This window comes from Nicotiana tabacum, chromosome 1 (assembly GCF_000715075.1).
Source record: "Nicotiana tabacum cultivar K326 chromosome 1, ASM71507v2, whole genome shotgun sequence".
NCBI lineage: Eukaryota > Viridiplantae > Streptophyta > Magnoliopsida > Solanales > Solanaceae > Nicotiana > Nicotiana tabacum.
The window spans coordinates 40,232,269-40,259,610 of NC_134080.1; the positions used below are offsets into that span (position 1 = coordinate 40,232,269).

General features: G+C 36.9%; 3 protein-coding genes across 5 annotated transcripts; 1 reads left to right on the forward strand and 2 right to left on the reverse strand.

Moving 5' to 3' along the window:
* Window positions 1-401: 401 nt before the first annotated feature.
* Window positions 402-704, forward strand: LOC107794311 (putative steroid-binding protein 3). The gene has a single exon (XM_016616794.2). The coding sequence runs from the start codon at window positions 402-404 to the stop codon at window positions 702-704; it is 303 nt and encodes a 100-aa protein (XP_016472280.2).
* A 775-nt stretch (window positions 705-1,479) lies between these two features.
* LOC107794310 (hydroxyproline O-galactosyltransferase HPGT3) lies at window positions 1,480-12,367 on the reverse strand. 3 transcript variants are annotated; one of them, XR_012708004.1, is made up of 13 exons: window positions 12,044-12,367; window positions 11,847-11,910; window positions 11,073-11,122; window positions 10,776-10,966; window positions 5,708-5,768; window positions 5,551-5,623; window positions 5,171-5,294; window positions 4,991-5,078; window positions 4,862-4,912; window positions 3,881-3,952; window positions 3,141-3,253; window positions 2,520-2,648; window positions 1,480-2,062 (listed from the first exon to the last, which is right to left on the reverse strand). XR_012708004.1 is itself a non-coding variant. In XM_016616792.2 (13 exons), exons 1-13 carry the CDS (start codon window positions 12,184-12,186, stop codon window positions 2,029-2,031), a joined length of 1,200 nt encoding a protein of 399 aa, XP_016472278.1. In that variant the 5' UTR covers window positions 12,187-12,367; the 3' UTR covers window positions 1,480-2,028. The 3 variants fall into 3 exon arrangements, 2 of the variants coding, with proteins under 2 accessions (XP_016472278.1, XP_016472279.1); XM_016616792.2 differs by having other exon boundaries at window positions 3,134-3,253; XM_016616793.2 differs by lacking the exon at window positions 1,480-2,062 and having other exon boundaries at window positions 2,313-2,648.
* A 5,067-nt stretch (window positions 12,368-17,434) lies between these two features.
* Window positions 17,435-25,427, reverse strand: LOC107794309 (ER membrane protein complex subunit 7 homolog). Its single transcript, XM_016616791.2, has 7 exons — window positions 25,211-25,427; window positions 24,956-24,999; window positions 22,494-22,602; window positions 21,209-21,272; window positions 21,003-21,119; window positions 20,811-20,919; window positions 17,435-17,894 (listed from the first exon to the last, which is right to left on the reverse strand). The coding sequence occupies exons 1-7, from the start codon at window positions 25,306-25,308 to the stop codon at window positions 17,800-17,802; spliced, it is 636 nt and encodes a 211-aa protein (XP_016472277.2). The 5' UTR covers window positions 25,309-25,427; the 3' UTR covers window positions 17,435-17,799.
* Between the last annotated feature and the right edge of the window lie 1,915 nt (window positions 25,428-27,342).

The following is a 27,342-nucleotide window of genomic DNA, read 5'->3' on the forward strand; positions in this document are numbered from 1 at the left end:
GGAAAAAGGTTTTAGTAGGCATTTAGACATAAAACTGTATTTTTTTTAAGAAAAAAATATTTGGAGTTAAGTTAAAAAATGGTATTTGAAATTTAAAATTATGTTTAGACACGTATTTCACTTGAAAAAACTTTTCAAAGTACTTTTTATAAAATTTATGTTCGAAAAATCTCAAAAAACTTATAAATTTCATGAATAAATATGGTTTTTCAAAAACAAATTCGAAAAAAAAAATTTATGGACAAACCGATCCTTAATATGTTCCCTTTTTTCTCCCATTATATATGGGAAAAGCCAAACGGCACAAGCAGCAAGGACAACCATCACATCATTCCCACTCCACCACATCTACCCATTAATTAACTACATCCCATTTGATTCCAAAAATCACCGAGACAAGCATGGAGCTAACAGCACAGCAGCTCAAGGCATACGACGGCTCAGATCCATCAAAGCCAATCTACGTGGCAATCAAAGGTCGCATCTTTGATGTCACCACCGGCAATTCCTTCTACGGTCCCGGCGGCGCATACTGTATGTTCGCCGGAAAAGATGCAAGCAGAGCACTCGCAAAGATGAGTAAGAACGAAGAGGACGTTACCCCCTCGCTCGATGGCCTTTCTGAGAAAGAAATGGGGGTTCTCAACGATTGGGAGAAGAAATTCGAAGCTAAGTACCCAATCGTTGGCACTGTTATTTATTAATCTAATAAATGAAGTGGGTTTGGGGATCTGGGGTTTTTGTGCTATTATGAATAAATATAGGGTTTCCTTAGGATGGCTCATGGGTCTGTTTGTGTAATAGACAAAATTAACTTGTGACTTTTGTGCAATTACGAATAAATCTAAGGTTTTACTCTTGAGATCGTGCTGGGTATTTCTTATGGGTCTTTTTATTTATGATTGATGTGTATGCAGTTTGGTATTTCAAGTACAACTTATTTAGCACATGGTACAACACTGTTTTGCTCGGATGGAAGGACCATTCAGTTGTGGCATGGGTTCTATAGAACGTGTGCTTTCCCTTACCTTCTTTCACCTTGAAACTCTGCCTCTGTCTTAGCTTCTGCTTCAGGCTACTTCCTCCCTCTTATTTTCGCAGTAGATTTTATAGCCGGAATCTATTATCTTGCTGAATTTTTCTTTTTTGACAGTAAACTTGGCACTTTTGGTCCCTTAATAATTAGGAGTTGCTGATTTTGTATTGAAAGAGCTAAACGCGAGAAAAGAAATCAACATCTCTTCCCTCTATTAACTTGACGCATAGCAATCTAACTGCTTGCTAATGCTTATTTATGCACTGAGTTTTTATTTTTAAGGAATTTATCTGTTTTAAAACCAGATTTCCACGATTTCCCCTCTCTCAATGGTCCATTGGACACACGACGGGAGCTTTATTCCATTTTTTTCTACTATATATATGAAACCATTTATGACTAGAGAACGAAATGTTCCGTTATACTTAGAAAGAATGTTAAAGAAAGTAAAAACCGTAGTGTCTGATAAAGAAGGATAAATTACAGTAAATATAACCAATCCTTCAGAACTTATTAATGCATTATTTACGATTTTTTCTATAACCAAGAAATCCTGAAAGCTTACCCTCGAATCTATGTTGTGTGTCTAATCCATACATCAGGTACTACGCTGTTGGCATTAGACTAAAATCTTGGGGTTGCATTTCTCGTAAATCTGCCCAGTATGTTTACTGATTCCCAACTTTGTAATGAAAAAGTTGCACTTGGTACAAAACTTCGTTGCTTCCATCCACGAATGCTATTGCAACATCTTTTTCACCAAGCCAGCGAGTATGCGTCATCAAAGTGGAAATAAATGTAGATGTTTTGATTTACTAGATCCAACCGGATTATTATAGTTGCTGATGATTTTCAAGTGGAAAGCATCATTTTTGTGGCGATGGATGTTCGTTTCACGCCCATGTTTCCAACCGCGAGAAGTCTCTTTCTGACATATCACCTTTTTCAAACATGTTGCTACCACTTTAGATTTTACCAAACTCTGAAGCTCATTACACGTAATGTTGCACATTGATGCGGACCTCCCTTAGAAGCACAATATCAAATTCTTTAATCAGCTTATTTGCATACAAAGTATGGCATAAACCTATGTTGTATATTCTATTTCCTTTCTCTAGTAGTAGGTAATTCTTAGTAAATACCTTTACATGTGTCTCTATGTATTTAAAGATCTTTCAGGAAACTAATTTTCCTGCAAGGATGCTACTTGGAGCATGTGACTTTTGGTCAGTTGACCAGCTATTAGCTTAATATAAGAACATGATCACGGGAAGGACAAAAAGAAACAAATATGTTCCACTAATTATGAATCACGCTAATCAGTTCGTCAAAGCTATCCACAAATATCTCCATCTTTATGAAACTAAAGTTCTCCGAGGTGTACATTCTCTAGTCCAATAGTAGTGTACATATCCTATAAAAGAATTTAGCTCACTCCACGTATATAATAGCCGAATAACGTCAGCATGAATGTCAATGGTACCTGGGGATGAAACAGGATGTTTCCATTTTCGAGTTATGGTATGCTCCAATAAAAGCGAATGGAATAGTTGTCCTAGCAAGACGAGACAGAATGACATCTTTCCTGTTCAAGCCAATGAGCACACTTTGTCTGGAAAAAAGAGAGTTCTGAGATGTTAGCACACTGAAGACGAAGATCAACATTTAATAACATAAAATCACTTGACTTAGAAAGAGGAGAATATATATATAAAAGAGAAGGGAAAAGGAATAATTTTGGTTTCCGTCCTTTCTTCTCATAGGATCCTTTTACTATCCCTATACAGTAAAAATGGTCGTTGTTGAGCTCCTCGCTTTCTGCTTTCGTGATTTTTTCTCCATTTCCCTCAATTGTATCTAGGGTTTCATGCACACTCGTCAACAAAAAACATTGATCAAGAATACTCTCCAAGGATCACAAGCCAAATGATTTAACAACAACAACAACAACAATTACGGCCCAGTCCCAAACAAGGCCCGAATCCTCACTTCTTTCTTTAAGCTTACTCATATCATCGCCATACCAAATAAAGAAAGTGAACGTGAAACAAGCCAAAGGACTTAACCTGGTTAAAATCAGCACAAATAACACTTAACTGTTTACCTTGTCCGGAGGTGCTACAGCATAGGCGGCTGTCATCTATGTAAGTTGTCTGAAGACCCATCATCCATGATCCAATTGATGTATCTTCATGCGCATAACTCTTTAAGGAAGCACTTCATAACGGAAAAATAACACACTTAGAAACAGATACAAGACCAGAATCAGTGATGTCAGTTTCTTCAACGCAATACATCAAAAAAGAGGAAGAACAACTTATCCAAGAATTTCAATAAAGCAAATGATAACAAATGCTCTTAAGCTATTTAAAAGTCACGGTTAAGCCCTTCCACTATCTTTTTGGCATGATTAAATATTCAGGGTCTTAGCTAGGCCTTCTACGATTTTTGGTCCTGAAATTCCTCTTCCGGTGTCTTCTATTATCGACAGTTAGTAATGCTAAATTTAAGGGTATATTTCACTTTTCTTGTGCTGGTGGAGTAATTCCAATATTTCCATCCAGATTCTAGTGAACCTTCAATTAAAGTCAAATACACCTTTTAAGTTGAATTAGTCTTATCTAGGCCATATATATGTCAGTTAACTCCACCTAACCACTACCATAAAATTGGCCTTTAAAACGGGAGAAAAAAGCAATAGTTTGGAAATCCGGTGCAAATCTTATGTCCTTCACTGTGGGTGTAAGAGGGTTAAAATAGTACATCTAACAAGTTATTTCTGACAAAACCAGAACAGGTTATACATGTATGGCTAACCTTTTTTTTCAAATAACAATAGCTAACCTGTTTATGTTAATATACTGGGCCAAATTTTTGGAAAGCACCAGAACTGAACCAGCTGCATGCCGGAAGTACCTGAAAAGAAATCCATGTCATTCTAGAGTAGAGAGTGACGGGCCAAGAAATTCACCCAGGTACATCGAGAACGTGGACAATTGAAAATTTGGCCCAAACCATCAGTTAAGAATTTCATTTGGAAAGACAAATCCAAGCACTCTCATATGCGCACACACCAAAAATACCCCAAAGCACAGAAAATGCACGATAACTTAGGAAAATGCAAATAGTAATGTGACTGAAAAGCAACTTAACATGCTGCAAACATTAGCGAATTAATGTTAACCCTTTTCAATTGAGGAATTCTTCAACAAACTAATCTAACTAGACGTAAGATATAATAAATTACTCCTCCTTCCTAGTTTATGTGATGCAATTTGACTAGGCACGGAGTTTAAGAAAGAAAGACTTCTGAAACTTGTAGTCTAAAACAATAGATATTTGTGTGGCTATATATCATCTCATTAAGGGTAAAATGACAGGTTTAAAATTAAATTATTTCTAAATATAATAAGGTATCATTCTTTTTGATATAGACTAAAAAGGAAAGTGCATCACATAAATAGGGACAGATTGAGTTGGTTTTTACAAGCAGTTCCAGATATGCCACTTCATAGTAAGATAGATCGATAACATTTACTAAAAGAATATATGCAAAACCTTGTACATAGGCTTGATAGCTGCATCCATGACACTTGAAGAACTAATTCAACCGAAGTCAACCAAGTGAAAAGCATTCTAACCAAATCATCTTACAACTAAAATTACTATGCATACTTTTAGATGTGAGAGAATATAGACCTGGTTTATTACCGATAAATAGACTTATCAGTCATTTGGACATATAAGCATAAGCTTATAGAAAAGCCAAAGTAACTCATACAACAATAAGGAGGCATCAGTTTCTTAGGACTCAGTAATACTTACGATTTCTCATCTCCGAATTTCCACCATTCTGGCTCATACCATGCCCTTCCCCTGGAGAAGGGAAAAGGTGAAATATTAATGCTTGTATACATGATCTTAAGCTGAGTTAAATCTGAATGAAAATCTTACTCTTCTGCAACTACTTCTCCAGATTTCATGCATCCAATGTAAGAACTATTTTGACCACGCCGTTTTTGAAGGAGCTCAATCAACCCATCTGACAGAATAAAGATAAATAGAATGTTAAAAAAGCTCAAATCTAGGGCACATAGATCATAATTCTAGAGGACGGATAAGCAAGGATTTTACCAAGGTCAACATCAATGTTGTCATCAACTTTCACATAAAACTCTGCGTCCCAATTTTGTATTGCTGAACTAAAGAAATATTTAGCTTTCTTGGGCAATTCCTCCTGAGCTTCCTCATGACTTTCCTTTTAAATAATTGGAAAAATATAAATAAGCAAACGTAAGCTGCATATGGAACGAGTTGAAACAAAGTAAACAGAAAATTAGGAGAATGCATGCAGGCTAAGCTCTAACGATTATTTAAACATATGATCATTATTATTAATATGCATTTTTGCAACCAACATGCCCTTACAGCAACGGTTTGGATAGAGCCTAACTCAAATTATGCCACAAAAAAATACAGATAGGTCAGACAAAAATGACTATAACCAAACTTACTAGAATCAAGAAATCTTTTGTTGCTAGGTTCTCCTCGTTAACATTGCGGTCCAAGCTATCACCACGGTTGGGACTGCCAAGTTCAAGTCATCCAGAGATGAATAAAGCCACTAAAATTTCAAATGTATATTTCAAGTTTTCAGTATGCAGCACAAACCTCCGACCAATTACAAATCGCACAACCACTCCTCTTTCTTCAAGTTTCGACAAAGCATCAACTGTCAAAGAAAAGAAAATATTAGATGTGTCAGATGCACCAGCAAGACCTGAATTTTAAAAAGAAAATGTCCAAAGTTGCCTTTATACTATCTGAAATTGCTCAATTTTGCCCTATGTTACACTTTTGGTTCATTCATACCCTTGTCATTACCAAAGTCTTGTATTTTCCCTTGCCATTAAGAGGGGTACAGCAGGAGATACGTGGACTCCGTGCGTATAGGAAAAAGGTCAATATTCACTTGTCAACCTTTGACTATGGTTTAAAAGTACCCTCACATAGAAGCTCCGATATGCGTCAAGGTCTGTGACGACCCGGCCAGTCGTCTCATGAGTTACCGCTCCGTTTTCCCCCTTTCTGCTTCTTTATGCTTTGTTTATCTGTGTTATGTGATATCGGGTTGGTCGGATCGAATCCGGAAGGAATTTAGTAAGGTTTGAGACACTTAGTCTCTTTTGAGGGAGCTTAAGTTGGAAAAGTCAACCGGATGTTGACTTATGTGTTAGAGGGCTCAGAAGTGAATTCCGATGGTTCGGTTAGCTTCGGGAGGTGATTTGTAACTTAGGAGTGTGATCGGAATGAGTTTGGGAGATTCGGAGTAGATTTAGGCTTGAATGGGTGAAGTTGATATTTTGGCGATTTCCGGTCGATAGGCGAGTTTTTGATATAGGGGTCGGAATGGAATTCTGAGAGTTGCAGTAGTTCCGTTGTGTCATTTGGGATATCTGTGTAAAATTTCAGGTCATTCGAACGTGGTTTGGTTGGGTTTTGATCAAAAGCGTAATTTGGAAGATTTTAGAAAGTTTGGCTTGAATCCGATGTGTTTTCGGTGATTTGATGTTGTTTGAGGTGTTTTGGTGATTGGAACAAGTTTGAATAAGGTTTTAGGATATGTTGGTGCCTTTGGTTGAGGTCCCAGGGGCCTCGGGTGAGTTTCGGGTGGTCAATCGGATCATTTTGAAGTTGGAAAAATTGCAGAAGTTGCAGGTTCAGCTGTTGCAGACTTTTACTCTTCGCGTTCGCGAGTGGACCCTCACGTTCACGAAGAGTCAGTGGGGGGTCAGTGGAAGTTTAGCCTTCGCGTTCGCGAAGGGCTGGAGGCTCGTGCATTGCGTTCGCGAGATGTAAGCCGCGTTCGCGTAGGGTCTTTTTGGTCAGCTGGTCTGAGGTCGTGTTTGTTCTTCGCGTTCGCGAGAGAGGGTGTGCGTTCGCGAAGGGTAAGGTTGAGGAACCATCGCGTTCGCGATGGCAATGTCGCGTTCGCATAGAGGAAAAATTGGTCAAAGTAAGATTGTGCTTCGCGAACGCGAGAGTTTGACCGCGTTCGCGAAGAAGGAAATAAGACCTGGGCAGAATGTTTTTAAACTCGTCTTGTCCGCGAGGATTGGGTTTATTTCCTCCATAGTTGGTCATTTTGGGAGATTTTTGAAGGAGATTGAAGAGGGATTCAAGGGGAATTGTTGGGAGGTAAGATTCTTGGACATAAAACTCGATTATTATGTGAATTCCACCTAGAAAATTATGGAAATTAAGCTAAAAATTGAAGAACTAGGGCTTGGAAATTTGGACTTTTGATTGGGGATTTGGAGGACCATTTGGGGTTGGATTTGAGAACTTTTGATATGTATGAACTCGTGGGAAGATAAGGAATCTATTGATGTAAAAATTTCTGAATTTTGAGACATGGGCCCGGGGGTCGGGTTTTGGTAATTTCGGGATTTGTGTCCTTTATTGATTGTTTTCGTTTGGGCTTCGTTCCCTTAGCATATTTTGACGTCCTCGTTCTGATTTTGGGTAAATTCGACGCGCGTGGAGGCCGATTTGAAGGGCAAAGGCATCGCGAGCTAGAAATTTAGCCGGTTCGAGGTGAGTAATGATTGTAAATGATGCTCTGAGGGTTTGAAACCCCGGATTGCACATCGTAGTGCTATGTTGAGGCGAGACACACGCTTGATGACGAGCGTGGGGTCGTGCACTATTGGGGATTGTGACTTGATCCGTCCCGGTTGATGATTTTACCGTTGTGATGTGAGCTTGAGCCCGAGGGGCGGATCCGTTGAATGCCATATTTGGGCTTCGTGCCAACTATTTGAACCCTTCGGGTATTTTTAGTACTATTCCCTCACTGTTTTAACTTTATACTTGAACTCAGTCATGTTAATTTCGAGTGTTTAACTACTCAACCATGTTTACTCAGTTTTGAAGACTTAAATGATATTTTAAATGATGTTTGGGCTGAGAAACACTGTTTTACTATTGCCGAGAGGCTTGTGATGATTTTTGACTAAGGCCAGGGGCCTACATTGTGAGGAAACACTGATACTGATTTGAGGACGAGGGCCTGAGATATGTACGCCACAAGGTGACTTGATTGATATGAGGCTGAGGGCCTAGTTTTGATGCCACGAGATGGCTTGTTATTGCGCTTGGGCCGTAAGGGGCCCCTCCAGGAGTCTGCACAACCCCCAGTAAGCGCGGGTACCATTGTGATGTGAACTTAAGCCCGAGGGGCTGGTATTGTTCTGAGATGTTGCCCGAGGGGCGGATCCGTATATTGTGCCCGAGGGGCGAACTTCTATTTGTTTACTTTACCTTAACTAACTGTCAATTACTTGTTTACTTGTTGAAGGAGGATTTTACTTGACTTTTCACTGGTTTACTGTTTTTAACTGATTTTACTGCTTCATTATAGAATGCCTTGTGCCTTACGTGTTTTCTTGCTTTCAGTTGTTATTTACATTTGTTACTCACTGAGTTGAAGTACTCACTTTACTCCCTACACCCTGTGTGCAGATTCAGGCGTAGCTGGTTCCGCTCCCGAACGCTGATTCCTCCAGCTTCAGGCGGGCTTTCGGAGATTACGAGGTAGCTGTTGACGTCCGCAGCCCCGTGTCTCTACTCCTTTATCGCTTCAATTTCCTTTCAGACAGTTGTACTAGTTATGGATTTAGCAGAATTGTATTATGACTTATAGATGCTCATGATTAGTGACATCCCGGTTAGGGCTGTGCATGGGTATTCTTCCGCGTATTTATGTTATTATCGGTTATTTCGAATTTATTCTTATCATGTTTAGACTGTTCTTAAATGCTTATCTGTCAATAATTGGAAAATGGAAAGTGTCGGCTGGCCTTGTCATCATGAGAGGTGTCATCACGACCCGGTTTGGGGTTAGGGTCGTGACAAAGTCATAAACTAGACTTTTCCTAATGGGAGGGGTAATAGTAGACCAAAAGTCTAACAGAGACAAAGTTACTCAATTTTAGGTAGTACAAGACAAATTTAACCCTTCTCCCTTTTTAAAATAAAAAATCTGACCAATGTTGCGAAGGTTATGGCAGCCAAATCAGAACTTGTAACCATGAAACTACACACATCTTTCAACCAAAAAGAAGTTTTGTTACTTCTAACTAACATCAGAAAGCTCTGTATCATATTTTGATCAACGGGTGAAAACTTCAAGAACTGTTTTAAAGCAAATAGACTAGCAGTCAAACTATAACTGATCTAGTAACATGTGAAATTTGCGAGCAACCAAACCATGCCTCCAAGATAAGTTTCGCCGTAAAAGAAAATAAACACAGCCAAGATATTTTCATAATTATTACTCTCTTTGTTTCAATTTATATGATACACTTTGTTTCGGCACAAAGTTTAGGGGGGAAAAAGACTTTTGAAACTTGTGATTTTTAAAGGATAAAGGGTAAAAACGTTTTGGGACCATAAATTTTGTGGCTATAAAAGCTTCTCATCAAGGGTAAAATAGATAAAATGAAAAGTTCAAAGTTAAATTGTTTCCAAACATAGAAATGTGTAATTTTTTTTGGAACGAACTAATAAGGAAAGTGTGTCATATAAATTGAAATGGAAGGAGTAATTGTTGTCGTCAGCTTCAAAAGAGAGTATGCCCCAATTTCAGCCAATCCAAATGTTTCTAGCTCAAAATCCACTTGCGTCAGTTAGACCAATAACTCCATCCGTCACAGCATTTTAAAAGCGAAGAGCGCAAAAAAGTGTGTGGGGCTTGAAGCGAAAAGCGAGATGTGAAGGATACGCTTCTGTGAAGAACATTGATGAATTTAGACAACAAAAATTGAACTTCACTTCATGTAAAATGACTAATTTCAGCATCCAGTATACAATGATGCCCAAGTTAATCCAACTCCTCAAAGTTGAGATTCAAAGAAGCGACTTTGTGCGTCATTGTTTGAAGGGCACACTACCCATTGCTTTATATCGTTGCATCGCTTTAGGCAATGAAATGGTTTTAAATAACACTGATCTATCATGATATCATGTCATTGAAAGTTTGAAACAAAGATAACTACACTTGAAGACTTGAAATAAGAACATTTCCATCTTTGCCCGGCCAGTCAAACCATCTTCCACTACTGATCAAAAGGCATTTATTGGGGGTTCTGAACGCATAGAACTGTGCGCACATTTTCAGTGCACAGATAGACATCAAATAGACTAATATCACTAATTTGGTAAGGTCAATAATTTATTGATGTTGGGGAAATTCCTATACAAAAGCAGTTATTCAAGAAGTAGAGAACCTACAATAAAGTATGGTTCTCGACAAAAGTCACCCAACCCAATCATATATACAAGTAGGGACCTCATTGGTGAACCAAAAATAAACTAAGACGAGGCTATTCCTCAAATATACATAATCATTCTCAACCCCTTAAAACAGTATCCTATTTCTCTCCTTCCATATAACCCACATGAGAGCTAAGGGAGCAATGTCCCACGCGATGGGTCTTCTCTTCCTTCTCCGGGAAGCCCAGCTAAAATGGACTAATATCACAATAACAAGCTATGAAAATTTTGAACACACTGAATCCGCTAACAAGTTCTAATCTGAATTTTTACTTTCAGTGTGGCAGCTTCACAGTTACATTAATCCCTAAGAACTTAGATCATAACACATCAATGAGAGATCATTACACATATTAGGAAATACAGAAAATTCATGCCCCAAACAAAATGAGTAGAGACTGACCATTTGGCAACCAAGACCCTCTGATCACATTTCTCCTCAATCTACCTCCGAATCCCGTATAGATTCCTATAACAGCCAGAAGTTGTTTGCCCGAAGATGAACCACTCTGCTTCAACTGATTCTTGAGGTAACCTTGACTCTTAGCCACTGTTAATTCCATTTCGACTTCAACTATTCTCCTCTCCAGATCCCTGGAAAACATATGGATATCTAGATTAGCTCAATTGCAATTGTCCGCACATGCTCGTATATGCATTTATGTTAAGACAAAAGAAAAAAGGAATCTGAAAAACGTACTTGCATCCTAAAACCATTAGCTTGTCTTCAACTGTCAGCATCTTTGGTCTCTGCCATATGTATCCAATGCAATATTAGGATTTAGGAAGAAAGAAACAGGTTAAAGAACTAGCTAAAGTAAGTAATATCAGATGCTTTGAATCTCAGACAAGAGTTGAAGCCAACTCCATTTGAAATTGTGAACCAGCATTAGCATATGCAGTTTAAAACCAGCAGGTCACAATTTGCAAGTAAACTACTGCATAGACTTGTCCGTGGGCGTGGCACTATTATAACTGAGTCAATAATCCAATATTTGAGCCACTGATCAGACCATTATTAGCATCTCCTGAACATGTAAGGAAAAACTTCTCCTGTCTAGGAAACATTGCCCTTTATCAATCATCGTGTAATTTCCAGAGCATTCCAAGTTCAGTAACAATAGGGCATTATCTTTCACTAGGACATCGAAATAGCACTTTACATTTCACAATGTTCACATGCTTTCCTTTCCAAATTTCTCGTAGCACAAAGAACTCCTTATGTCTTGATCTATATAACACTATTAAATTTTGGAGAGTCAAATGGTTAATTTTCAAACATTTGTTTTATTTTTTAAGAAGTTTACAAAAGATTCTAATTGCAGTAATTTTAATGCAGTTTATAAAAATGTAAACTTTATTTCACAAATCAAGTGAAATATATCCAAAATTCACCAGAAATTAGATGTTTTAACCTCGTAATCCAGATCATCGAGTGCAAAATAAAACTATGTATAGAAAAGAAGAACAAAACCTGCTCTGAGTTCTTCTTCAAGAGACTACCTAATACCATTCTGTACTCTGCATCTTGCCATAACCTAAAAACAATAATCCCAAGACATAAAACTTCATATAAAAAATCAATCAAAGCATAACTTAACAAAATTAACACATTGGAGAATATGCCTATAAATAAAACAAAAAAAACAAAAAAAAAACATAAAAGCGGACCTTCCGGCGACATATAACCAAGCGAAGCAAGAGATTAATGCCATTACTAGAGAAGGTTTAGATGTTTGACTAGACTTTGATTTTGACCGCCTTTCCGATTTTGACGACGACGAAAACGACGTCGTTGGCAAGATGCTCTCCATGTCTTCCCAATTTGTGTTCTGTGAAAACAATACTGGAGAAGACAATTTAGCGAAAACGCTCGATCAAATTGAGAGCATTCCTAGATGTGGAATATTCTAGATGATTCGGAAAGTAATCAGTGTAAATTACGGAGATCTCAAGAATAAATCTTCTTGAAATTGGAACTTCGATCGATTGATTGATTTGAAAAATGAGTTTTGGAGTTTTCTAGCAGAGCGGTTACTTCAATGGACGGGGAAGTAATAGAAACTTTGTGTTTAAGGTTCACTTTAGCCCATCTATTTTTATCTTCTCTCACTTTGCCCCTTTTCTAGATTAATTTAGGAGCTTTTTTCCCCTCTCAATTTAGGTAGGAACTTTCCAAAAATCAGCTGTTGCTTCACAGTTGAAAGATTTTCCATGTGGTTTTTAATTTGTTAAGGAGATTTTTTATTCTATAAAAATATACATATAAATATTTTCTTTTGGCAAAACTTAAATTTGGTACCGGTCAAACTGATTAAGAGTTGTTCATTCAAATGACAAATGAAAGTGAAATTTTATAAATTAAATTTGAAAATTAATCACTAAGAGTGCTTTTTGTGGTAATTATTTATACCAAACTTAATAAAAGTAAAAATTTATAAAAACAACCTTTAGCATTGTGATAAGGATCTAAAAGGTTGGATGGTATTTTTTTTCAAGCTTATAAGTTGCATCCAGGCAATCGTTAGTTAGGCTTAAATTGGAAATAAAAGCTTATTACATGCACCCAATAAAATTAATGGTATTTATCAAGTAGAACTTTAGCCTAGCTCATACTAGGGCACTGAATCCATTAATGTGATTATTCAACAGATATGGAATTTGTTTGTTTTATACTTTTATTTCACAACCTAACAAGATACTACTAATAATTTATTTTTCTTCCTTTTGCGCATGAAAGAAGCAAGAGGTAGACTACAATATATCTCTCAAACTTAGAGGTTAGCTTGGAAACCTATCTATTAGAGTGTATAGCATTAATTATTAATTTCAATGCAAGTTTAGATTCTGATAGTCTATCAATCTTATAATATTCCAAATATGCACGTTTTCTCTCACGTAGTTCTAGAGGTTGGCAATGGTGCCTTGACCAAATTCCAAAATAAGAAGACTTGGTAAATTCAATAATGATAGTTGGTTTGTGTGCTATTACTCCGAATGTCCTTTTCTTTTTTGGTTTTTGTGCTTTATTTTTCCCTTTCATTTGGTTATTCTCATTATAAAATGCTAAAAATTTATTTATTCACACAAATAAATTAAGGCTACTAAATGTTGTGAGCGAGAACAGACATAACAAGTTGGTAAATTTTCCCATATAGAATTCTTCTTCTTGATTAAATTATGTGAACAGAAACTAATGATTTTCCTGCTGATTTAGTTGCTTTCTCATTAAAAGGCACATGAATGTTTGCATGAGGCGTGCGTAAAGCTTTCTGGTCAGGAATGAATTCTTCAGCAAGCTGGTATTTCATATGTTCTTATGTCTCTTTCTCATATCCATTTGTAATTTCGTCTTTTGGGTTATGGTACTTTTCTCTTTTATTGTTTTCATGATTCAAGCCCAGATTTAGAATTGCTCCTATATCTATATATGATCCTTTCGGATTTAAATTAAGGTAGTCTTAATTAAAATACAGGAAGGTCTTATGAAGCTACTTAGAGGATAAAGGGGTCCTGGTTGCCTACATTAGGGTGATTAAAGACATGTATGTTGGAGCTAAGACTCGGGTTAGGACAGTAGGAGGCGACTCCGAGCATTTTCCAGTTGTTACGGGGTTGCACCAAGGGTCTGCGCTCAGCCCATTCCTATTTGCCCTGGTGATGGATGCACTAACTCATCATATTCAAGGGGAGGTATCATGGTGCATGCTATTTGCTGATGACATTATTCTAATTGACGAGACACGAGGCGGCGTCAACGAGAGGCTAGAGGTTTGGAGACATGCTCTTGAGTCTAAAGGTTTCAAGTTGAGCAGGACGAAGACGGAATACCTCGAGTGCAAATTTGGGGTTGAGCCGACAGAAACGGGAGTGGAAGTGAGGCTTGACTCTCAAGTCATTCCCAAGAGGGGTAGTTTCAAGTACCTTGGATCGGTTATTCAGGGGATCGGGGAGATCGATGAGGATGTCATACACCGTATAGGAGTGGGGTGGATGAAGTGGAGGTTAGCGTCCGGAGTCCTGTGTAACAAGAAAGTGTCACCGTTACTAAAAGGTAAGTTTTATAGAGGAGTGATTAGGCCTGCCATGTTGTATGGGACTGAGTATTGGCCGGTTAAGAACTCACACATCCAGAAGATGAAAGTAGCAGAGATGAGGATGTTGAGGTAGATGTGCGGGCATACAAGGATGGATAAGATTAGGAATGAAGATATTCAAGAGAAGATGGGCGTGGCCTCCATGGAGGACAAGATGCGGGAAGCAAGACTCAGATGGTTCGGGCACATTCAGAGGAGGAGCACTGATGCACCAGTGAGGAGGTGTGAACGACTGGCTGTGGTGGGCACGAGGAGAGGTAGAGGGCGGCCTAAGAAGTATTGGGGAGAGGTGATCAGACAGGACATGGCGTGACTTAGGATTACTGAGGACATGGCCCTTGACAGGGAATTGTGGAGGTCGAGCATTAAGGTTGTAGGTTAGGGAAAAGTTCTAAATATTTCAACAACACAATAGAGTGAGACTAGCTAGTTAGGAGTTAGTCTGAGGATGCTATTGGTCGTCTACTGATGCAGGGCTTTATCTGCTGGTTTTTACTATACCATCCATCTATTTCGTATTTCGTATTCCGTATTTTGTATCTCTTATATTGCTGTTATTTTATTATGAGTCTATTGGTGGTACTAATATATCGTCTCTTGTTGCTTTCTTGAGCCGAGGGTCTTCTCGAAACAGTCTCTCGAATAAGTTCTGCGTACATATTATCCTCCCCAGACCCCATTTATGGGATTATACTGGGTCGTTGTTGTTGTTGTCAATTCCCTGCGATAACACAAGTTTTTCTAATCATTAACCCTTTGTTAGTCTCATCTATTTCTACTAAGCGTCACTTAAACATGCATTGATTAAGTTTCCGTTAATATTGGATATTGAAGTGTAGTATGGTTTCACCGGAAGGAACTATATTCCCTAAAAATAGATCTTTTCTTATTTTAATGTTATTCTGTTAAATAAAAAAAAATTCATGTTGAGAGTGATAATATGCCTTATTTCTTTATTTTCTTTAAATCTATCAATTCTATGTGTAGTTTATTTGTTGATGTTCTTTAAAAAATAATTTTTAGATTTTCGCTTGAAATTTGGGGTTTTAACTTGATTGATGTTCTAGAGGTAAGAAATATTTTACATTCATACCATCACTTTATCTTTGAAAGAATTTTATTTATTCTTTTTTTTTTCGATGATCTCATTGTGCAGGAACCTTCAGTGATTATATATAAATACTAATGAAACAACAGGTAAAAAAATAGCGTCTTGAAGACAAAAATATCATGAGCGAGTTCAAGAAGAAAACTCACTTAATATTTTGATGGAACTGATCGAAGTGGAGTATTACACTTTCCTCTCTATAGTTTAATACTCTACTCTTTTTTCTCTTCTTTTGTTTCTTTTATATGTTTTATTTATGGAAGACGGTAAAAAATGTGATTGGTATAGATGAATTTTATGAGATAAGGAATTTTTTTAAGATGCTGGTCCATGTCCAGGAGGAAAAGGGATTTTGCCTATATTTAGGGTAACGATTTTTGTTGAATAAGTCCCGGGTAAGAAAAAGTTAGAAGGAAGGAAATAAAGAAAAAAGGAAAAGGAAGACATGAAAAATGAGAAGAAAATGAAGCACCAAAGGGAACATTAGAACAAGGAGCAAGAAAATAGGTACAAAGTATTTTAAAACTAACATGAGTACCAAAAATACACGATAACATTTATTTTATACATTACCGTTTGAGAATATTTTTGTAAGTGTTTGAAAATTTTAAGAACAAGGATGAAGAATTATCTTAAACTAACAGATGCCAATATTTGTTTCACTTTCTCAAGTACTATTTTGACACAAATAGCGTTTCAACTGCTTTTTAAAAGTATTTTGTTGGTAAACTTTCTAAAAATATTTAGAAAGAATTTTTATGAGAATTTGAATAAATTATCTTTGAATAGACAAGTGAAATATCAAGAACGTACTCAAAAGCTATTCTTTGTGAACAAATTTTGATTGCTATTAAATACTAAAGAATTAATCTAATCACAAAAATCAAGACCTTAAAATTAAGAGATATAACTAAAATCAGAGTTTGCTTAAAATAAATTTTTATTAAAGAACATAAAGATACATGAATTGAAACTATCTTTTGTTGAGGTAAAAAAAAAGGATGATACCTAATCAAAGGCTTATTTCCTTTGGGAAGCAAAAGACAAGAAAAGTATAAGAGAAATTCCTATATATATTCAATTAAATTCTTTATATCACTTTTAAATTAGATAAAGAGGAAAAAGCATGTTTCTTTTACTTCTTTTGCACTTGTACCAAACAACTAAGAAAGTAAACTATGAATCCTTTATGCGAATGAAAAAAATAATAACTTGATCTCCTTTATCTTCATCCTTCCCTTTGTTAAACATACGTGATATGAAAGAACTAGAAAGTTTTAAATTAGCTCTTCACAATCTATTTTTTAAATTTTGTTAAACATTTGAATATTAGTAAAAGATCATTCCATACATGAATATAATATGATCTTTTATGACCGCGCGAAGCGCGGTAAGTTCACTAGTTTTGTATAATCATCACTTACTTTTGAAATGAAACCTTGATGTAATGTATATAATCTGCATATTTAATCAACTAGTAGTAGTTTAAGTCTTTTTCCATTCCATTCCATTCCATTTCAGTTACTTATACATAATTTGAAGCCAAAAAAATAAAAAATTTATATAGCTTTTCCACAAACTAACTGATATTCTAACTTGATCGTTGTAACATTTCCCCTTCCCTCTACGGCATACCCCTCCCCAATTGCATTTGCCCAACCTTTATGCTCGATCAGCTTGTTTACACTTCAAATATTCCACGGAATACCTGCTATCTCTCGTCAGCACAAGTATGAAGCCCCGCCAATTATTACAACATTTTTCAGAACAATCTACTTTAAAACTCAAGTTTATTGAGATCTATTATTCCCACCATGTATCCAAATTGCATGCCAAGGACAACTAGAAAGCTAGAGCTCAGCATAAGCATTTTTAAAGATACTAATACTTCAAACATACAATGAAATCAGGACTTGATACATGGTATTAAATCCAAGGCTGTTTTAAAGACACCATACACCTACCAATACTCAAAACTTCTTGGTGTAATCCACATCAAAACCTAATAAAACTGACTAAAAAATATACTGGTCTCTAACCAGAGGAAACAAAGGGTCTTTAAGATTAACAATTGAACTAATTATGGTCAATAAATACTTGCAGCAGCATGAGATAAATCATTGGAACTAGAATTTTACATCATTTCAACTTTTCCATAAAATGGCAGCAGATGAATTCCCCTTTGTATCAACGTAAAATCTTCAATGTTCTTAATGCAGTCACTAGTTGCTCCTTTGGGCCCCAGGTAACAAGCTTGAAAGACTAGGGACTCCTTGGCTTCTCATTTCCTCTTGTGCTTTTCTAATTTCTTCGGGATCTGCCACATAAAACAAGTGTAATCAGCAGAGTAACCAAAGACACTTCACATGTTGTCAGTCTTCTCTGAGAATGGATCGGGAACTACGCAAGTATCAAAATATAAAGCAACTTCCGGAAATGTTTCCTGCACATATCAGTCACTCTACTTTTTCGGCTGCACAGAAGTATAACTATGATACAACAGTTAGTGGTGGATTGGTAAAAAAGAGGTATTCAGTCATTTATAGGCCTTGATGTGGTAACAATGACATCTGGTGGCTGAACGACACCTACGAGTTTTTTGCTGATTCAGAAGGTCGAAAGTGTGAGTAGGAAAGACATTATAGGTTCGCCAAAAGAAACGTCTAGGTCTTAGTGCATCAATATACTGCAAACAGTGCATACCAATTGGATAGATTTCCACCGATCAAAACAGATTAAGAGAGTTGGATCGAAAGAGATGAATTATGAACATAAATAAAATTCATCCACCTTTTAAGCATGATAATAGATGGACAAATTTTTAAATTGAGAAAACATTTGACCGAAAAGAAATAGGTATAGTGCTTTTTACTTTATCTCCCGTTTATCTGCCTCCATGACCGCCTTTTACATGTCTCCTTGTTCCTTTAATTTCGTTCTGTTCACATGATACTAAACTCTAGTTTCATCACATCTCATATTGAGCAAAAGTCGTACTAGAAGAACCTTAAAGGCATCACTTACTGGAGAACCAAAAGATAAAAGGGGTGTGTGTGTGTGTGTGAGAGAGAGAGAGAGAGAGAGAGAGAGAGAGAGAGACAGAGACGAAATCTCAATGCCGTCACCCTTAATGAGCCTACTTTTCAAGCAGAACCCTGAAGCATATACATAATCAGAAAAAGTTTTTTCCTTCACTGAACAATAGCTGCTGGATTCCAAGGTTTGGGATATCCAGAGCTGGGTAAACCAGCAACAAACTCTAAATATGAGCTAGGAGGGGTCTGGCTAAAGAATAATTTAAATAAGTCTAGGGAATTCTTTCGCGAACTGAGATGTGTTATTCTATCAGACGCATACTAAATGCCATAGATTTAAACATATACTACAAACACAGGTATCCAGAGATACATAACAGGCACGTGCTACCTACTAGATAGATATATAAACAAGTAAACAACACGCAGTTGGTAATATGGGCAAACAAACAAATCCAAATGCAACAAACAAATCCAAATGCAGGTAAATTGACGCATTTAGAAAGTCATTGTAAGTCAATAAAATAAATAAAATTCAGAGACAGAAAGAGAAACAGAGCAAAATGTTACGAGGCACAGGGGGTCCAGATTGGTTTTGTATAAGGGATGAAGAGCTGATGTTTCGAAAGGGAAATGTGGCTACCTTTTCTGTTTTAAATTTGGATCTCCATCCTAAATTAATAGTAGACTGTTGAAAATGGATTAGTGTGATTCATACTTCATTTAGATTCACAATCCAATTCAATAGAATGAGGAAGAGGACGTGGAAGTGAGGCTAGATTCATAAGTAATTCCCAAGAAAGGGGTTTCAAGTACCACGGATCTACAATTTCTAGTAATGGAGAGATAGACGAGGATGTCACACATCAGATCGGAGCGGGGTGGATGATATGGAAGCTCGCTTCCGAGGTTTTGTGTGATAAGAAGGTACCACCAAGACTCAAAGATAAGTTTTACAGAGTAGTGGTTAGACCAACTATGTTGTATGGAGCAGAGTGTTGGCCAGTCAAGAACACCTATGTACAACAGATGAAAGTAGCAAAAATGAGGATACTGAGATGGATGTGTGGCATACCAGGAAAGACAATATTATGAATGAAGTTATCCAAGACAAGGTGGGAATGGCTCCTGTTGAGTATAAGGTGCGAGAAGTTAGGCTCAGATGGTACAAGCATGTGAAGAGGAGTATAGATGCCTCGGTGAGGAGGTGCGAGAGGTTGGCCATGGTGGGCATGAAGAGAGGTAGAGGTAGGCCTAGGAAGTATTGCGGAGAGGTGATTAGGCATGACGTGGTGCACCTTCAGCTTACTGAGGACATGACCCTTGATAGGTAGGTGTAGAGGTTGGGAATTAAGGTAAAAAGTTAGTAGGTGTAGAGGTTGCGTGGACTCTCAAAAATGTAGCCGCACCCGTGTAGGATCCTTTAAAAATGCACTACTTTTGGAGGATCCGACACGTATCCGGCCACATTTTCGGAGAGTCCGAGCAACATAGCATATTTGTAGGTTTCTTTTACCTTATGTTGATCTTGATCCTTTCGCTTAGATTATTCTATCACCCTGTCTCCGTATCACCTTATCTTGTTGATGTTACTACGTTTGTGTCTGCTTCTTTTGCTTTTATCTTGAGCTGGGGGGGGGGTCAATCAGAAACAACCTCTCTACCTTCACAAGGCAGGGATAAGGTTTATTTCTTTTACTTTTATCTTGTCTGCGTACACTCTACCCCTAAACTCTACTTTGTGGGATTACATTGGGTTTGTTGTTGTTATTGTAATCCAATTCAATAGAAGATCAGATGCCAGTAGATAAACAGATAGATTTACATCATAATCACTGTGGGACGCCAGCCGTTAGGAAACCACATAACAGTGCAGTCATCAAAAAACACAGCAAACTAGCATTGTGGATGGAAAACTGGAAGTGAATTGTGGATTTGCCCCCTACTGGATGTCCAAAAAGGAGCAGTCCCGGTGCGCTAAGCTCCGCTATGCGTAGGTCCGAAGAAGGACCGGACCATATTCGGTCTTATGTACGCAATCTTACCTTATATTTCTACAAGAGGCTATAGTGGCAGCTTGAACCGGTGACCTTCTGGTCACACGTTTTACCGTTGCGCCAAGGCTCGTCTTCGCCTTACTGGATGTCAATGCAATTTAATTTTGACAATGGTAAAAGAACAACATAGAGTACACTCACCCATATTCTCTACTAATTTTGGCATCAAAAACATCACAACCACCATGAATCCAACCATCAGACCCATTGGGCTTTTCACCAGAGACATAACGGAGAAGGGTTCCCTTATCTGCAAGAAACATTCACATAGTAATTAGGAATCTAATAGAAAGGAGGAAAATGGAAAAAAAGGAGATACGAAAAAAGTCCGACCTCATAATATTGCTCATCTCCCAGTGGCTCCAAAACCAGCTCAATCAGGCTCCTCCGATTCTCAGTTAATGCAGCTTGAACCTTTCCAGGGTTTCTGGCACTGACATCAACTCGGACCTGAAGGCCAGAAGAAGGTTATTATCCTAAAACTCCTTGACAAAGAATTGGTGATGAATGAGGCAAAGATCATGGAAAGAGAAGCTCACTGGAGAAAAGAAGTAGCCAATTGCAGATACTTCTATGAGATGCGTCCCTGCTGGCACATTATGGCTTTTGAAGTCTAAAGTCAAAGAATTACAAAAATAACAGCATAATCTCCCCCCTGCTCTTTGCATACACCGAGTTTCAGCAGTTAGCCTCAAGGTACCGAATATTACTTATTGACAGCATATGAAGTAAATCAAAAGGCTCGAACATCATAGGATAGCGACAAGAGAGCCGATAAAAGACAATAGATAAAAAGGTCTAATACCTGATAATGCTTAAACATATGGCTAGCAGCAAGCATGTGACAAACAACATGATGCACCAATTTATTGATCACAAGTTATTCATGGAATTAATCTAGGAAACTTATTGCCAAATAATGTAATAGTTTTGTATAAGGTAAATAATTTTATTAACAATTGGGGACTAACCCCATATACAAGCCATATACCAAATAATATAATTAATCTTAACATCTAGTGCTATAGCTAATCCATCTGCATACCAATGCATGCTTTGAGTTTCACTCTTCCCACCTTAGTCAGCCTGATTGTACTCTGACTTAATTTCAGTGATCATTCAGTTCCACCACATATCCAAAGAAGAATGGGCTCCTTTTGCTCCAGATCTCCGCAAAATGGTTTCACCAATTTCCAGCATTCAATAGGAACCTTTGTTTATTTCATTGATCATCTCCTTGATCAGACAGCCAAATACCAGGCAGAAGTAATTTCGTAAAACTATCTTTAAGGGGAAATCCAGTTACATAGCCTTGCTACCTTGCTCTCTTGGTTCATCATACAGAGTAGAAAGACAGAAGGAAACCATTTTCCAGTAAAGTTTGCAACAGCTAGTGCTTGGAAGTGAAGTCAGCTTATTATCGCGATTAGAGCAACATATTGTTCTTTGCCAAATACCACCAATTTGTTCTTGCTCTTATATTAGGTATATCAGGCCAACAATAGACGAAACAGAGATAACAGACAACAGAAAGAAGGCAAATAAAGAACATTAGATTAAATTCTAGTTTAACAGTTAATTTGATGTACAAACGGGTTCTGGTTGATTGTCATAAACAGAAACAACTTAATTCCATTATTTCATATATGTCAAGAAACCTCTAAAGAAAGAACATATAGTGGGCAAACAAATGTAAAAATAACAGCATAGGGGAGTCCCTTTCTTTTGGAGACAGCATCAGTTAAATATCATTGGAATAACGAAAATAACAACAATGACCTCCGTAGCAAAGCTGAGAAATACATGGACATAGAAGAAGGATACAATGAGAAATATCCATCAGGTCTCAGGAAAGTAACACTTTGACCACCATTGAGTAGGACTTTGACATTTGATGCTTTAGTTGCCAAACCAGATCCTTTCAAGCTAAAGCCTACCATGCAAAAGAAGGTAGACACGTTAACAGCTATAACATATCAAGAAAAGGATTTGAAGCACACTTTAGTGCAAGGTTGATGGTAGGCTAGGAACGCGTGTTTTAGCCGCATTCTGCACTCTAATAATTGCACTTTGAGCGTGTTTGGGCTTAAATGACGGTGATTTGCACTTATTACATGTTTTACGCTTTGTAGGAGATGATTCCCAGTTAAAAAGATGTTCTGGAGCTAAATCGAATAATTGGAGTTTTGAAGTCTGAGTAAAAACCAAGGAATTAGACCGGCGTTGCATACGAGAATTGGAAGAAAGCACAAGGGTTATGACATTTGTACTAATGCTTCGCACCATGCGTAGCACAGTGCGACACATCAGTGCAAATGTGCGTCAGAAATTTGATAAGTTCAGAGACTTGTAGTTTTTAGGTCTGACAGAAAAATACGCTAGTGCTACGCATAGTGTGTGGCATCAGTACAGAATTTTGTCAGACAAGCGAAGTTCAGATAGTTTACAACCGAGCAAAATGCACTAATGCGACGCACCCTACGTAGCACTGTGCGACGCATGAAGTGTAAAAAGTTTGTAAGTTTTTCACTTCGGCTCAAAGAGGGTAGTTTCGTCCGGGTTCGTTCCTACTTGGTATAAATACACTGGAAACACATTTTTTAAGGGACTTTTGACCTTGGAAGCTTTGGGAGAGCATTGGAGACTACAAGACACGGGATTTCATTATCTTTCCACCAATTCAATATGGGAGTTTGGATTGTAACGTTAGATCGATGCTTTCTAATTCTTTAACTCTTTTTGTGATGATTTCCTCCATAATTATGGAGTAGTTTACCTTAGGGTTTGACGTGATTTGACGACTTGGTTGTTGTTTATGGATTTGATTGCTGCTTAATTGCTTGAATTTCTTGTAAGAGCTTTAACTCTAGTGGTGATTTTATTCATTATCTCTTGTTTAATCGAAAGAGGAGCATAATATTGAATGTTGTAGCAACGCATGTCTTAATTTATTTTGGTACTTCTTTAAAATAATCGAAAGAGCTTTGTGATCTACCTCTTAAATTAAGATTGAGAAATATTCGAGAGAAGTTTCTCTTAGACCATTCTTACCAATACATTCTTGCAAGTTTCACTGCACTTTACATTAGTTTATTTGAAAGATTAAGATTTAATCGAGAGAGGAGTCTGAATCGGAAGTATAAACTAATCACCTATTGAATTCGTGAGAATCGATAGAACCTCAAAAGTGAAATATAACAGTACCATATCCAAAATAACAACCTTGCACCTACCACGTCAAAACCCTTGTTCCTCACATTGATAAGAAACCAACTTTGCTAATCTCTAGTTTGTTGCAGTCAATCGGCAATTCTTTACTTTAGTAGTTACTCGTAGTTTATAATTATTATAAATCAAGTTTTGATCATCCTAAATAGTGTTAAGCTAGAAATTACTTGATCAATGTTTAAATCCAATCCTTGTGGAGACAATAATTAAATTATACTATCTTTGACTAGCGAGCATTAATTTTGTGTTGTGTTTTGTGCTCGTCAAAGGTGTTCAATACAACATAAAGAGAATTGTAGCACTGTAATCGAAAATGACAGAACAAAACATTGAAAAACTAATAAAAATTGGAACATGTCACAAAAAATATACTCCATTCAAGCCAAATGGACGTCTTACTTCTTACTGTGGCCAAACCACAATCCTATTCTCTTTTCCATGTCAACATTCAGAGAATAATATTGGTTCAAAGAATAAAACTCAATCCAATTTTAATTATATAAAATCTCAAGTTATCAGATGTTAACATTTATTATACTTTTGGCTCACTTCTCTCAAGACATAACTTCAACTATCTCGCCACTCAAATTAGGTCAAACAAAATGAAACTAAGGCAAAACTACGATACAGGGGCGACAAGCAGCATCAACCGCAGCAATGGTGGTCTGGATTAGAACTAGCGCTCAATATTGTTCCTTCGTCACCATCTGAGAATAAAAGAACACGGCTATTTTTGGTCTTATTTTTGAGAAACAGCAAGTTTCTGCTTTACGCACTACTGAACTCTCAGTATTTCTAGTTTAATGGCAATCTATCCCAATAAATAGTCCCAAAACCAGAATTTCACTGACAACTTAGATTCCGCCTAAAAAGTAGATATCTAAGTTAGCTTAAGCATTAAAATAAGAATGCTAAGCTCCAACAAGTTTTTCCCCAATTATTTCACTAATACAACCTTGTAAATCTACAAACCAAGTAGAAAAATCAAAATTTTGCAACTGAGTTCTTCTATATAACTAAATCAAAAGAGGAATAGGCAAAATTAAATAAATACATACCAGGAATTTTGACGCGACCATTAATAGTATAACCATCACTGCTCCTGCCAAAACAATCAAAGCAACAATAAAAGACCAAGCTTAAAACAATTGAATATTTATCTTTTCCACGGATAATTATATAGTAGAGAAAACTTTATAGATTATATAATTATATTATAAGATCCGCCTTTGATATAGCGAACCAAAAACTCAGATTTGAAACAGATAAAAACTGGGTTTTTGTATGAAAATACGTGTGTGAAAAAAGAGTACCCGGATGCGATCGCGAGTGAGGAGGGAAGTAAGGAGCATAAAGAAAGAAGTGAGATTAGCGAGAGCAAGATTGTCATCGACTTATGCATCACTGCCATTGGAAATATCAATTTCTGCTCAGCGAGAGCAAGGAGGATGAAAATAGAGTTAGAATCGTTGACAGGTATAAAAGACGGAATAGCCAAAGGAGAAACAGTGATGAAAAACTGTGGACTGAAGTGTAAAAAGAGAAAAGGCAGAGAAGCCCTTAACAGCTTTTGAAAAGTGCAATCTAATACCTTAAGTTTGAATAGAAGTTCGAATTGGGTTTATGAAGTTGGAGTGACATGTTGTATGCTCTAATACCAGTAGGTACTTGGTACAAGGTCAATTTTCTTTCGTTTGCTAATAATTTCGTAACTTTTTCTTTAGTTGCTTTTAAAATTTGCTAGTAATCTTTAAAAGGAAAAGAATTTGAAAAAATATAGAAGTCAATGGAACGTCGTCACTTGGCATAAATTCTATTTTTTATCCAAAAATAATCAGTCCTTCACTCTCATGTGTCCTCCACAAATTAACCCGTTGTGATTACCTAATTTTTTACCATGTTTGAATTTATTCTCACACTCACTTCCCACTTCCCACTTCCCCCACTTTCTCCGCTTACTACCCACTTCTCACACTCTCTCCACTCATGTTCCCCACCTATATTCCCCACTCTTTCATCACCTAATCTCTACTTATAACACACGACACACACAAAAAAAAAAAGGAAAAAAGCAAAAGAAAAAAAAACATTCTTGCTTCTGCAATTTCAAGCTCCACAGAAAAGCTGAAAAAATCAGCCTTTAAGCTCCATAGATCTCCAATCCATAAGCCTCTCCTTTAATGAAAAGGCTCTCGTTGAAGTGAGCAGTAGCCATTTTTCCAATCTTTTTTTATCCATCTTCCAAGAAAAAAAGAGCTCTATTGCTTTCTTCGACCAAAAAAGATCAAAATTGTGTCGCTGCTCCTTCTTTTGTTTTAGCCTAATCACAGCTCCAAACAACCCTTTCGCGCATATTTTCGGCGAATTTGGAGGTCCGTTGAGTTCCGGCGAAAGTTCCGGTCCAGAATTGACAAGCTACTGTAATTCGAGTTGAGATCTATCTATACAAAGGTCCCTTTTCTCTTTGTTTCTACTGATATAATCGATACTTTATTTTGATTGGTCTAGTTGAAAGCTTTCGACTATTTCGTTGCTTAAATCTCTCAAAAATGAATGTTGGATGTTTGTTTTGTTTGCTGAATCTAGAGAAGAAGAGATACGAAATTCTATTTTTTCATAGTTAAATGCTTAAAATTAATTTATGTCTCTACATGGAAAGTTTTAATATATATTTTTTATGAGCATGAATAACTAGTTTAATTCCCCTTTCCTGGATTCATAGATGCTATAATGATTTGTTGTTTTAAAACTTTGATAGGTTATGGGATTTGAGCTATTAAAGAACGAAGAATTTTTATATAGTAAATATGTTTTGATGAAATATTAAACAAACATGATTTAGAATCGTTGTTTGGATTCGATAGTGTGCTTTGAGTTGATATTGTTTAACAAAGGCTTGGTGTGAATATTTTATTTATTTTTAATTTAATAGAAATGTTGCTGTAAGTTCATTTGATATTGGGCAATGGGATTTCTAACCCTTTTTTTTTTCTTTGAATAAAGTAGGAAACTAGACCTTTAAGATTTTTGGTTAAAATAAATCATCTGCCAGGCCTACTCTCAATAATTTCCATAATTCATGGCCTTACAAGAATCTCAAATTAGATCAGGAAATAAGTCACATACATCGTAGCTTTCTTTAGGCGCGATTAATAAATCATCATGGCTATGGTACGGTTCCCGTGACATAGTTACGATGCCTAATTCCAAAATTCGGGTGTGCATTTCATGTGATCCGATCATAACAACTTTGAATAATAATAAAATAAATATATCACGAATCGCGGGTGCATTTCATATAGCGTAGTTTGCGGTGTGTCCTAAAACGACAAGTGTACGACAATCGTAACTTATTTCAAGAAATAATTCCATAAATTAAAAGTGGTTTTAAAAAGTTTAAAAACGCACAATAGGCTTTAAACACGTAATAAATCAGATAATTAGG

Bases quoted from the DNA above. Each gene is read 5' to 3' on its own strand.
- LOC107794311 (XM_016616794.2), top strand. From the start codon at position 402: ATGGAGCTAACAGCACAGCAGCTCAAGGCATACGACGGCTCAGATCCA.
- LOC107794309 (XM_016616791.2), bottom strand. From the start codon at position 25,308: ATGGCAGTGATGCATAAGTCGATGACAATCTTGCTCTCGCTAATCTCA. The intron at 22,603-24,955 runs GTATGTATTTAT...TTTGCATGGTAG, and splicing joins TGGTCGCGTCAAAATTCCTG to GCTTTAGCTTGAAAGGATCT. The intron at 21,273-22,493 runs GTATCCTTCTTC...AGACTTCAAAAG, and splicing joins CCTGATGGATATTTCTCATT to CCATAATGTGCCAGCAGGGA.
- LOC107794310 (XM_016616792.2), bottom strand. From the start codon at position 12,186: ATGGAGAGCATCTTGCCAACGACGTCGTTTTCGTCGTCGTCAAAATCG. The intron at 5,295-5,550 runs GTAAGTTTGGTT...ATTATTTAAAAG, and splicing joins CAAAAGATTTCTTGATTCTA to GAAAGTCATGAGGAAGCTCA. The intron at 3,254-3,880 runs GTTAGCTATTGT...TCCGTTATGAAG, and splicing joins CAGTATATTAACATAAACAG to TGCTTCCTTAAAGAGTTATG.